At 41.5% G+C, this 12,956-nt stretch overlaps 1 protein-coding gene across 1 annotated transcript in view; it reads right to left on the bottom strand.

Annotated features, from left to right (window-relative positions):
- RASGRF2 (Ras protein specific guanine nucleotide releasing factor 2) overlaps nt 1-12,956 on the bottom strand; it is an 839,627-nt gene that overhangs the window by 352,845 nt on the left and 473,826 nt on the right. Inside the window, exon 14 of the mRNA XM_030193334.1 lies at nt 6,435-6,683. Within this exon, the coding sequence (XP_030049194.1) occupies nt 6,435-6,683 (249 nt within the window). The remainder of the gene's footprint in view (nt 1-6,434; nt 6,684-12,956) is intronic.

The following is a 12,956-nucleotide window of genomic DNA, read 5'->3' as shown; positions in this document are numbered from 1 at the left end:
CTGGGCTGCTAGTGTGTCATCCAGCACTCTTAAGCCCCTTTTTGCATTATGACCACCTTTGGAAAATGGGTTACAGCAGGTTCTTTGCAAAAATTCAAACTTTTTCAACAGTAAGGATTCATGATGAAGGCAAATAGTTGATCCAGCATAGAAAAGTTGACCAGAATGCTCTTGTAACAACTTCTGTTGATCAGGCAGAAGCTCTTCAATTAATTTCAAACCTTTATTTTTATTGTATGTCAGTAAATGACACTCTGATGTACTTGGAACAGCCAACTGAGCAATGTGGAAATTCATCTGATCTTTCTGGATCCATTGATGACCATTAGCATCAGTTCAACAAACGCGTTTATTCTTGCAATCAGGTTTTCAATGGGTAAAATTTTACTTCAGTCTAAAGTGATTAATATCTTCATTTGTGGCATTTAATTCAATATAAATGAGCCTGTCGGTGCAGGTGCGAGTTTCTTCAACAAGAAGTATGTATACAATGGTTTCCACCCTATTTTTTAGTTTACTTGAACACAGTTTTATAACATAATATTTAAAGAAAACTTCTTTAGCCAGTTAGACTTGGCCAATTATGATTGGTGAACCCTGTTGCAAGGCAGAATTGTTTGTTTCATTGCCCAATTGTATGCTTCTGGTACCTCCTGGCTCCTGAGTGTCTGTTGCTAGGCTTACTTTGATGCCTACAGTTCACTAAGAGGTCAAATTGTAGCAAGGGTGAAGAAACACCAGCAACAGACACTCAGACGCCTTGCAACAGGGTCCACCAATCATAATTGGCCAAGTCGGTCATCCTAACTGACTGCAGTTTTCTTTAAACCTGTCATGAAACCTGGCCTCATCCTTCCACATCCTAAAAAACATTCCTGTTTTTTAGTTTTCTTGAATACAGTTTTATAACATAATGTGTTCTTTATTTTAAAAAATTGGTGCTTTTTGAAAGAAGAATCACTTTTACTACACTTGTATCAAGGGTGTAGTGAAGAAATCACAGGCTGCTGCCCGCAAACATTTGAGGGCATTTTTGCAATCCTTATATGGAGAGACTCCAAATTGAAAACTACATATTCTGATAGAAGGAAATCTGCTCTTTCTAATGGTGCTAAAAGAAAGAATATTGAAGTTGTCCCACTGGAGATCAAGGGCATCAAAGATAGCCCAAAATGGGCAAAAATGCTTTTGATACCAACTTTGAACGCTTATAATTTTTCAACCACTTGAAGGAAAGTGCTGCAAATTGGAATGCCTCATTACAGCCCTGCATTTAGTACACCTACCAAAAATCAACCTGAAAGGCCAACTAGTTTAGAAACTACAGCAGCCTCAACATCGCTGTAAATTGATTTTTGCCGTTTTTTTGGCAACGTTTGAGCCTAAACCATTCAAAACGTAAGAGGACTAGGAACATGGGGTTTTGCCAGTTCATTAAGCCCTAAAAGTAGTGCAGGTTCTCCAAATATCCCCCTTGTACTACTAAAACTTCCAGTTTTACAGCTTCTGGAAGTTGGCCCAAAATGTCATTTTTGCTCAGGCGACATTTTGCAACCCTTTACTTGAGGTCCCCTAGAACCTCCAATTTTAGTCTTTTGAACTAAAGTTTTGCACAGCTTAGTTTTTTATCATAAAGAAACTATGTACCAAATTTCATCAAAATCTGAGATGGTGAGGTGGGGACCCCTGGTTCACTTGACACGGAATGACTCATTATTTTGTTTCGAAAATCGCCATTTTTGTGCTTTGTGCATCTTTCTTTAGGTACCATTTATGAAAAAAAAAAAAAACAACCCAACAACAACAACAACAGAAGTCCTAGGGTAAACAGTGCACAAAAACAAGCCATTGGGATGTCTGGGGGACGAACAGACATCCCAGCAGAGCAATAGGGCAGCCTAGGGGGCACTGCAGTGCATTTCAAATAAAATGTCCCAGGTATAACTTTCATTGTAATCCCCTTATATTGCATTGTGAACCCTCCAGGAAAATTAAAAAAAAAAAAAAAAAAAACAACAACAACAACTGTACCTCACTGTGTACCACAATAGCTCTCAAGCCTATATGTTGGTACAGCAGGTATTTAGTGTTTCTTGGAGGGCTCAAACTTTCTAGCACACATGTACCAGTTAGATCAGGATATGGCCCTGGCTTCCCTTCTCTACAGTCCAATGCACTGACCACTAGCTTACACTTGGACCAGCTTGCTACTCTAATAGGAATGGCCATCATATCTGAAGATGTTATAGAGCCTGGTATGTACTGTCACACCTTTGGGGGTGGGAGTAGCTCAGAGACTACTAGGGGATTAAGGGGGGGGGGGAAGTCATACCTTAATCTCTCCAGTGGTCATCTGGTCATTTAGGGCACCTTTTTATAATTTAGTCATGCTCGAAACAGGTCTATACAAAACCGTCTCAATTATGCCCCAGAGGTATTGGTTTTGGCCCATTATGGTAGAAAAACATCTAACTTTTTTTTTTTATTCTTTATTTATAGATTTCAAAAATACACATTCACTTAATAATAAATGTTGGAAAATCAGGAAATACAACAAAAGAAACAATAAGTCCTTCATCTTTTACCTATTCAAGGATTAACAGAAAATTGCATAGTTACTTAGTCCACAAATAAGGATCAAGATACAAAGTAATTAAATTTAAAGAAAATTAAGAGAAAAACTCTAATTAACTATCATGAGAGGATGGAGCTCAAGTCTCTACCAGCGGTTTTAGCTCCCTACTGGTGCATTCGAGGTTGACTCGCCTCCGCTTTCTTTAGCAATTACAAACTGCCTCAATTTATCTGGATCAAAAAATACATAATGAGCTGTATTTAAGGAAATAAGACATCTACATGCAAATTTCAATTTAAATGTGCCTCCTAAAGAGAGAATCCGAGGCCTTAGTCCTAGAAATTCTCTTCTCTTTTTCTGCGTAGATTTACTAATATCTGGAAAAACTTGTATCTTTGATCCATAAAATTGAGCTGTCATGAATCTGAAGTAAAGTCTCAATACATTGTTCCTATCGGTTTCGAAAGCAAAAGTCACAAGTAGAGTCGTGCATTCAGTAATAGTTTCCAAAGATGATTCAAGAAATTGTGTTAGATTTAAATCTGGAGCTTCCACAACAGTTGTTTTAGCTCCTGTAATATAGTAAGCTTTTATAATTGGAGGAAAAGCTTCTTTTGGGATTCCCAATATATCAAAGAAATATTTTCTTAACATTTCCAAAGGAGGTGTCAAAGGGTTTTTAGGAAAATTTAAGAATCTTAGGTTATTACGCCTAAGTTGAATCTCAAAGTATTCAACTTTCCTTTGTATATTATCTATGTCTGTTACTATATTACCAGCAATTGTTTGCAATTTTTTAATTTCAAGAAAATTGAACTCACTCTTCTGCTCCTGATCTCTAACTCTCGATTCGATTAGTTGCTGCTGGGTTTTTAAATTTTTTACCTCAGTATTCATTGAAGATGAAAGTTGTTGCAGTGACGAATTCATAACCTGGATTGCGTCCCAGAGGGCCTCAAGGGTAACGACAGCAGGTTTTACAATAACACCAGATCCCGTAGGTAGAGCCGCCTGAGTGGGGGAAGACGAGGTATCAACTCCTCTCGTTCTCCGCTCTGTTGTCATGCCATTCGGCGTTGAAAAGCCGGCAGGGCCGCCGCTAGCCCCCGAAATCTCCAATTGAGGCTCTCCTGTCGGTTCCAATTCTCCACCCGGTCTCGGTGGTGCTGTCCGAAAGGGCGGGCTCAAAGACGCCGCCTCAAAACATCTAACTTTTGAGAATGCCCAAGTCCCGCCCAAATCACGACCCCAACACACACCCTTGAAATTTGATTGAACTGTGTAGAAAAACACCTCAAATCAGAGTTTCAAAAGTCACAACTTAGCCGTTTTGGTGAGAAAAACATTCTTCTGCCGCTTTATGACGTTTTCAGACGTTCTTCTCTTTTGAAAATGAGCACCTTGATGTAAGTTTACGAAGTTTAATCCTTAAAAAATATATATAGGCTACTTGTGAAACCTATGGACTGAGTTAAGCATTTTTCTCAGCCACTAGTATGACAGATCCACAACCATTCTATCCTATGGAAACATGCACTGACCAAGTGCTCTCCTTTAGAGATCAGATTGCCTCTAAATCTTGTTTTTTCTCTCTTTGCCAATTTCACGTAGCACAACCTTTTCTAGATAAGGCCTCATAAAAGACAATTCTTTATGCTCTCGTTTAACTCTCATTTAGATTACTGTAACTCTGTTTATTCAGGATTACCTTCTGTCAGTCACTCTCCATCTGCTTCAAACTATAGAAAATACTGCGATGCATACTCTTACACGAGCCAAGCACTGTGACATTACTCCCCTTTTCATCCATCGCATTCAGTTCAAGTTACTCTCCCTCACCTTCAAAGTCATTCACTTTGGTGTTCCCTTGTATCTGGCTTATTCTCTTAGCCCCTTTGCCCCGACTAGGCTCCTCTGTTCCCTTAATGTTATTCAGTTGCAGATTCCATCCCCTCGAATAGCAAGATTGGACTTGACCACAAGTAGTGCCTTTATTGCCCCATCCCTCTGGAACTCCTTACCATTTCAAGTCCATTTAGAATCTTCCTATTCTAAATTCATGAAGGCCTTGAATTTTTTTTTTTTCTTATTCCAGAAAGTTTTTGGAGGAGATATCTCAACTGGGGACACATTGTCCTGATTTAATTGTCCCTTTCTGTATGTTATGAACGTAGGTGTGGATGTGCTGTACAGTTGGTTTCTTTCCTATTCACATAATACAGTTCTTTTCTTTCTTCTTCCTATTTTAATATTTTATTTGTAAACTGCTTTGTAATGCTTGCAGGAAGAATGTTATATCAAATTACATAAACCATAAACCATTAAGAACTTTTTCATAAAAGAATTTTGTTATATACATTATATTGGAGAAGTGCAATTTAAAGTTTGCCTTTCTAAAACAGGCGTAAAATAGGCATTTCTTTGGACATTTCACATAGGTGACCTGTTATAAAATTACCTCCAATATACACTGCTCAATTTTTTTTCCTGACATCAAATAGCTTTCAGGTGTGAATAGGATAATGACAGCAGAAGAGAGGGATTCCAAAGTACACAGCACAAGGAGAAATAGCAGAAAAAAAGCACCAAAGACCTCTAAGGTTGGGACAGCAAAGCAGTTCTTTAATGAGAGACCTAACATGTGCCATGTTTCGGCATACATGCCTGATCAGGGGACTGTACAAAACATACAAAACTTTCCATATCACATTACATAACAGTCAAAAATAAATGCAATAAATAAAATAACATGGGTATCAATATTATATTTTTGTACTAAGCTTGTTTTTATTTTAAATATTAGATAATGTATATATATTCAGTGGATTCTAACACTTGGTTAAATGTGGTTTTAAAATGAATTCCTCTTTGGTTTTAATCTTAAGTAGTGGATAGGGGTTGTTGACAGAGTAGATTTCAGTAATTGGTAAGGTAATTTTAAATTTGACACAACTGGCACAGGTTTTTAGCATTAGTTTATTATGCATGTTCATTCAGTCATTTTTCACATTTGTCATTATCAAACCATATAACCTTTGAATACTTTGCACTGAGTAAATTCAATATCAAACCATACAGCTTTGGAACACTTTGCACTGAATAAATTAGCATACGTTCACCATTGTTGTTCCCCCAGGTACATTTTTTGGATATCATAACATAAATGCAATACTCACTGTGGAGTCCTTTTGCTAAAGCTTAGTGTGTGCTAATGAATATTAGTGAGCGCTAAGTGCCATATCGCCCTTAGGTATAAAATAGGATGTACAGCAGTCAGCTCGCACTAATGTTAATTAGTGTGCACTAAGCTTTAGTAAAAGAGCCCCTATATAAACAGGGACTTTAACTATTATGATCATTTTGCACATCCACACGTTTGCATATGCATGTTGTTATGGTTTATTACATTTATTTTTCAATGTTATGTAATGTGATATGGAAGGTTTTGTACAGTCTCCTAACGCAGGCATTTATGCTGAAACATGGCTCATGTAGGGTCTCTCATTAAAGAACTGCTTTGCTATCCTAACTTTGGAGGCCTTTGGTGCTATTTTCTGCTGCATACAGGATAATATCCATTATTTACTGTACTGTTTACTGAACCTCATTCAATCAGTTCTGCATCGATCACCAGTTATGGACACAAGGGGAAAGAGAAAGGAGAAGAGATTTAGAGAAATGAATAGGAAAGGGATTAAGAAGAGATCAAACGTTTACTTCCAAACTGCAAATTCTCAAAACTGTCATTGAATTTGTCACTCATAGTTATAAAGAAATGATCTTATGCTGTCTGGAGTATAGGAAAAGGAACTATCATGACACATCTTCCTCCCATATTCGCCCTCTCACTGGCACATACCTGACAGGGATGGAGGTTAAAGGTGTTTTGTATATATCTGCAAGCTTCTTCAATACTATTGCTGCAGTGGTAAATATGCGATAGGTATGCAAGAAAGTGTTCAAAAAATCAATGCTGAGGAAGCGCAAATCTGTCAGTCTCTCCAAGAGGCGCTCAATACTTGCATAGCGGATCTGGGGAACTTTGCAGGAATTCAATGTTTTGCTGAAGCAAATATCAACATTATCTACATGGAGATGAGTGTCAGATCTAAAAAAGAAAGGGTAAACATTTTTCAACTAACTACTACTTATCATTTCTATAGCGCTACTAGACGTATGCAGTGCTGTAAAAATGTAACTGTAAATACATCAGTATGACTTACACTTGAAGCGCTTATCTACTATAAAACTGGAAACATTAACTAAACATTAACTGCCAATTTGTTATTTTAAGAAAAACAAATGTGTAAAAGTGCAAAATGCCTTTAGGATATATTGTAAAAATAAACTGGTTAATATTCACCCAGTGGCAGCAGCAGTCTTAAATGTTGACTGCCACAAGCAAAATTAGGCCCCGATATTCAATTCTGGGCCATGTCTGGGGACCAGCAATGAATGTCCAGGGCCATGCTAGCATCTGCTGGTTACTGGACTTATGTGGGTCCCAGCTGATATTAAGCTGCGACCCACATAAGAAACCTTATGCAGACCCTGGCTGAATATTGACTGCGACCTGCGTAATGGGAAGCAGGTGCATTTGTCCTTTATCTAATTCACTGGTCACCCATTCAAAAAAATAGATCATATTCATTTGACAGGGTTTTTTCCCTTTGGTAAAACCATGCTGCCTTGGATCTTGCAATCTGTTGGTTTCTAGGAAGTTCGCTATCTTTTCCATGAGCATGTCAGGCAGTTATGCTGTGGGGTTATAAAATACTAGAATTTACATGCCCAACTGCCTACAATTAGGCACAAGCATTTACAGCAGCCTAAAGTAAATGCGGACTTATGTTAGTAATCGATAAGGAAAAATTATGTTCTTACCTGATAATTTTCTTTCCTTTAATCATACCAGACCAGTCCAGACTAATGGGATGTGTCCATCTACCAGCGGAAAGAGACAGAGAAAATAGTTCCAAGTAAACCGCCCCTTAAAGGTATCGTGCAGCCTGAAGTGTTCAGTATTTCGAATAGCCAAGCAATGGTGCTCTGAAGTCTAGAAGAAAACACAGTTAAAACCAAACAGGCAAACTCGGAGCCAATATGCAGAACCTCACTGTTCCTGCTTGGCCAAAGGCAACTGCAACCTCCCCTCACAGTAAAGTAAGCGGGAGGGAATGGTCCACACTGAGCTTCTACCCCTGAATCCAGGGAAAGAACTCTGTAATCCCAAGTAACAAGAGTCATACAGAGCTGGCACAACAACAAGTGGCAGGAGATTGAATAGAGAAGATGACGTAGGCAGTGCTGTAGGACATCCCACCATATTGAAGTGTTGTGGAACAGCCAGAGATACCTAAAGGAAACACTCTGACAGACTTTGGCCAGGGAGGGCATCTGGACTGGTCTGGTATGATCAAAGGAAAGAAAATGATCAGGTAAGAACATAATTTTTCATTCCTCGTCATCTATACCAAACCAGTCCACACTAATGGGATGTAGCAAAGCAGTTTCCCAAACAGGGGGAGGGGGAGGAGAAAAGAAGAATGCAGAAGGTTGAAAAATCAACAAAGCTATATACACAGCAAGCAACTGATTAGCAGAAAAGGATTTGAATATCCGAACCATCAGGCTACCAAAATGGAACAGAGTTAGACACTAGAAAAGGAACTGAAGCCGTAGGACGTAAACAAACGTCCTGAGCAAAAGAAAAATTATGTACCCCTGTCCCGAGAGTAGCAAAAGAAACAGCAAAAGATACTCATGCCAAAGGACCCCCCCTTGGAAGGAAGGCAACAGTCATATCCGAGCAACAAGAAGAAGAACTGTCTCTCCTAGACCAGGATCCACTTCTCCAAACCCTGGCAGGACAAAGACTAAATCCCAAACCTGCCGGTCTGCCTTGAGTCCAAGATGGTCGGATGAAGCGACCCTAACAAGTACTAGGAGTACACAACCCCAAACAGTGTGCCATACTTCATAGAAAAAAGGAAGCAAGGCCCAGGAACCACCCAGACCCATGCCTAGTGAGAGAATCAAACTCCACAGAACAAGAAGAGACTCCAGAGTTGCGAGAACCAATTAACTGGAGCGCTAGTCTCTTCAATAGAACCATGAAGAAAAGGGCAACAGCATACCAGGGTACAACCGTAGAAAGAGTACTCCTCAACCAGCTCGCTCTGGACTTAGGGATGAAAGAACAGAGCCAAGAGAACAAAAGAAGACAAAAGGAAAGAGAGTCGAGAGCCACACTGTGGAGAAAAGACCCCCAAGGTGCCAATTAGCCACAAAAGGAGCAGAAACAAATTCAAACTCCAGCAATGGAGAAGCTTCTCACTAGCCACCAAGAGGCTATGGCAAGAAAAGGTGCCACAGGAATGGTAGCAAACAGGAGACAAGACAGCCTTGTCTAGCAATCTAAACTGCGGTATGCCACAGCTGCCGAGAAGTTACTGTATCCAACCCGCAGAAAAGAGCTGGGGTTGACCGACAAGGTGAAACAATGCCCAACAGGCAAAGGAGAAAATACACTTCACAGTCAGAGACTGAACTGTGCTCAAGGGACAGAAACGAAGCTGCGCTCATCAGGCAGAGTAGGATCCGTGCTCAATGACAACAAATGGATTTGCACTCAAAGCACACAAACTGAGCCATGCACCACAGGCAGAGAAACAGTTGCACACCTCTGCCAAAGAAAGAAATGCACTGAACAAGCAGAGAAGAAGCTGAGAGTAACAGACAGAGGATGAGCAGTGCTCCACTGAAAGAGCCGGATGTTAGAGGTACCTAGAGAACTGAAGCTGTGGTAGCAATGGAACTGTGTATAAAACACAATGAGCTGCTTTCCATATGCAAACAAGGAGCTCCGCTCCGGATGCCAGCAAGGAGCTGTGCTCCTGACACCGGTAAGGAGCTGTGCTCCAGACACCGGCAAGGAGCTGCACTCCAGACGCAGGCAAGGAGCAGTGCTCCACATGCCGCCAAGGAGCTATGCTTTCTACGCAGACATGAAGCTGTGTAGCATCTGCAGTCACAGAGCTGTGCTCCACATACCACCCTGGAACTTCGCCCAATTTGCAGAGAAGAATTGTGCTAAACACACAGAGATGGAGCTACACTCAACAGATGGTGGAGCTGTGCTCCATGAGTAAAGAGAGAGCTGCATACCACACACAGACAAAGAGCTACATTCCACAAGCAGACACAGAGCCGTGTCCTACAAGCAGACACTGGACTGTGCCCCACACTGAGACCTGCAGAGAAAGAACTATACTCAACATGTGACAATGGAACTGCGTTCAACATGCAGAGATGAAAGGTTGCAGAATAAGCAGTGAAGGAACTTCACTCAACATGCCATGATAGAGCTGTCCCCAACATACAGCGATGGAGCTAAAGTCAATCTGGAACTGTGGAACAATGCCCAACATACAGCGATGGAGCTAAAGTCAATCTGGAACTGTGGAACAATGCCCAACATGCAGCGATGGAGCTATGCCCAACATGTAATGGTGGAACTGCATGGAATAATGAAGCTGCGCTCAACATGCAGCAATGGAGCCGTGCTCAACATGCAGCGACAGAGCTGTGCTCAACACAGAGTGATGGAGCCGTGTTCAATATAGAGCGATGGAGCCATGCCCAACATGCAGCGACGGAGCCGTGCCCAACATGCAAAATGCAAAGATGGAGCCCTGGGAACAGCCAGAGAAGAAGGTGCTGCCAGGAGGCCAACAGGAAAGGAACACAACTTGTGGAAATGCAGAGCTGGCGCTGCACTCCCCTGGCCCAGAGGGACTAAAACTACAAGAAGAGAAAGCCCCGTGCCCCAAGAGACACTCTTAGCCCCCAAGTGGTCTCTGAGCCACAATGACCGCCCTCTTAAGCAACAGATATGGAGCAGCAGTCAACGTAGAGAAAGAACTCCCGCCAAGAGGGAGGTAAGCACCACAGATCTGGAATCCTCAGACCATAGGAAGCAAAATGCAGCCGTAAGGCAGTGAGGAAGAAACAACTCTCGCCAGGCCAGGAACAATGAGGAAGCTGGCCACTAACACCAAACTGCGGAAAAACCAGCTAAGGGAGAGTCAAATTCCAGACCTAGAACAGAGCCACTTCCCTGCAGAAAAGTAGAGAAAAGCACAGAGCTAAGAGGCGATAATCCAGATGCACAGCAATAGATCTGCTCAGCAGGAAAGAACTGTGCCCCTTACAGAAAAAGGAATGAGTGCCAAATGTGCCAGGAGACGCCTGAAACTAGAAAAGGCAAAATCCGCTTGTGCCAGACTATAACTCCCGCCTGAAAGCAAGGAAGAGCTGTGGCAAACTAGTCCTAAAAAGGCACATTCCCATAAATAGACACTGAACTGAGTCCAAGTAAAAGACTGGTAAGAATGGCACTCCCGAGGGTACTCAGAAGAGGGATATGAGCTACCAGTTGCACACTAAGGGCAACTTGGACCCCCGCCAGAAAGAAAGTACCCTGCAGACAAACCAGAGCAGACAGGAGGGATCCATGGGGACGAGAGAACCATACTTCCCTAAGGAAGGGAGGAAAAAGTGCTGCAAGAATCAAATAGCAGGGGCGTCTCAAGCAAGATACCTGAAGACACCGGACGGTCTGAAAAAGAACTGACCAACAGCGTAAGGCTGACAGGAATGAAAAAATAGCCCTGAACTAAAAAGAACAAGCCTGTAGCCAAACGGAGCCAACGAAACTTCCCCCACTTTGGAAATGGCAGAATAAGACCTCCGAACCGCAAAAGTACAAATTCCAGCAAAGGGGCTGCCTTCTGAACCAGCCGCCATCTAGGACCATGAAGAGGAGAAAAACAACTGAGATTCGTGATCTAGACATGAGCCGTGACCCACAAAAAAAAAAAAAAATCAAACCAACTGGTACCAGCTTGGAAGGGGCCAAGATCATAATCAGACGCTGCACAGCGAAATTCAAAGAAACTTCGCAAGCGGGAAAATAAATCAGGTAACAGGCAAGAGAAGGAAGGAACAACAAAGTTGTTTCTTTTTTTTTTTTAAACAATCTTCTTCACTACTGACAGGAATTAATAAAGGTTTACTTCAGAGGTAGAAATTCAGATATATGTACCACCACAGAACAGAAGAACCCCACAGGGGAGACAAGTTACTCCATGCCACAATCAACCATCACCCTGCTAGAAAGACAGCTAGGGAGGTAGGGGAGGGGAGGGAACCAGGGTCACTGGATATCACCCTAGCTGGCAGATGAGGAACTCAGGATCAAATCCTTGCTCAAAGCCCACCTCTTCAATGTCGCCTTCGGCACCTAACCACTACACCTCTATTCGGGAAATCTTGACTGCCCCAACTTGACATTTCATCCTTTAGATTGTAACTCCTTCGCGCAGGGACTGTCCTTCTTTGTTAAACTGTACAGCGCTGCGTAACCCTAGTAGCGCTCTAGAAATGTTAAGTAGTAGTAGTAGTATCATCTAAAACTAGCCCCAACACGGCTACCAGCACACCCCTGGCTCCACTGTCACCAGAAGAATCTGGGACAGGAGCTACCAGACAGCAATCCAGAGCAGCTGCACGATCCGTCTACAATCCGCTAGGAGACAGAGAAAATACTGAACGTTCCAGGCTGCACGATACCCTTAAGGGGCGGTTTACTTGGAACTATTTTCTCTGTCTCCTTCCACTGGTAGATGGACACAACTCATTAGTCTGGACTGGTCTGGTATAGATGACAAGGAACGGCAGTTGTACATCATCCCGATGCCTAACTTTAGGTGATCTATTGAGAATTACCCAATAACCTACAGTAAATTAACTCTGATTCTTAAACCTCCTTATTGAGTGTACACATTTTAAAAATCCAAACACACATTTACCCCTGGATTCTATACAGCGTAACTAAAATTGTGTGTGCATATCTGTTCGTATTCTGGATTTGTGCATGCAATTTAGATTTAACAATTTTTTTATTGATGAATGCACATGTTAAACATTTCCATGCCAATCAGTATAAATCTGGTAATAATCAATTCAAACCTGTACTAATACAGCTGAACGTCTATCATCAACATTTTCTTTCCCCCCCCCCTCCCCCAGTTCTCCCTTTCCCTCTCCCCCCCTTCCTTCTTACTAATGTATTTATTAGCATTGTCATATATATGCAGAAGTTCCGTACATAACCGTTGTCAAGAAACCTGTATATTAAATTCTAAAAATGTATCAGATAGCAACCTAGGTATTGTTCAACAAAGTTCAAAATAAAATATAAACTACTGACAACATTCTGTGGTCATTATTTGTTATTGCATTGCTTTACTGAGTTTCATTTCTTCCCCGCCCTGTACTGTAATTCTGCCAGTCAACCATTTACCGCCCACAAAGCAGG

The sequence above is a fragment of the Microcaecilia unicolor genome, chromosome 2, assembly GCF_901765095.1.
Source record: "Microcaecilia unicolor chromosome 2, aMicUni1.1, whole genome shotgun sequence".
NCBI classification, from domain to species: domain Eukaryota; kingdom Metazoa; phylum Chordata; class Amphibia; order Gymnophiona; family Siphonopidae; genus Microcaecilia; species Microcaecilia unicolor.
The sequence above is the reverse complement of the archived record's forward strand: the minus strand, read 5'-3'. Positions and strand labels throughout refer to the sequence as shown.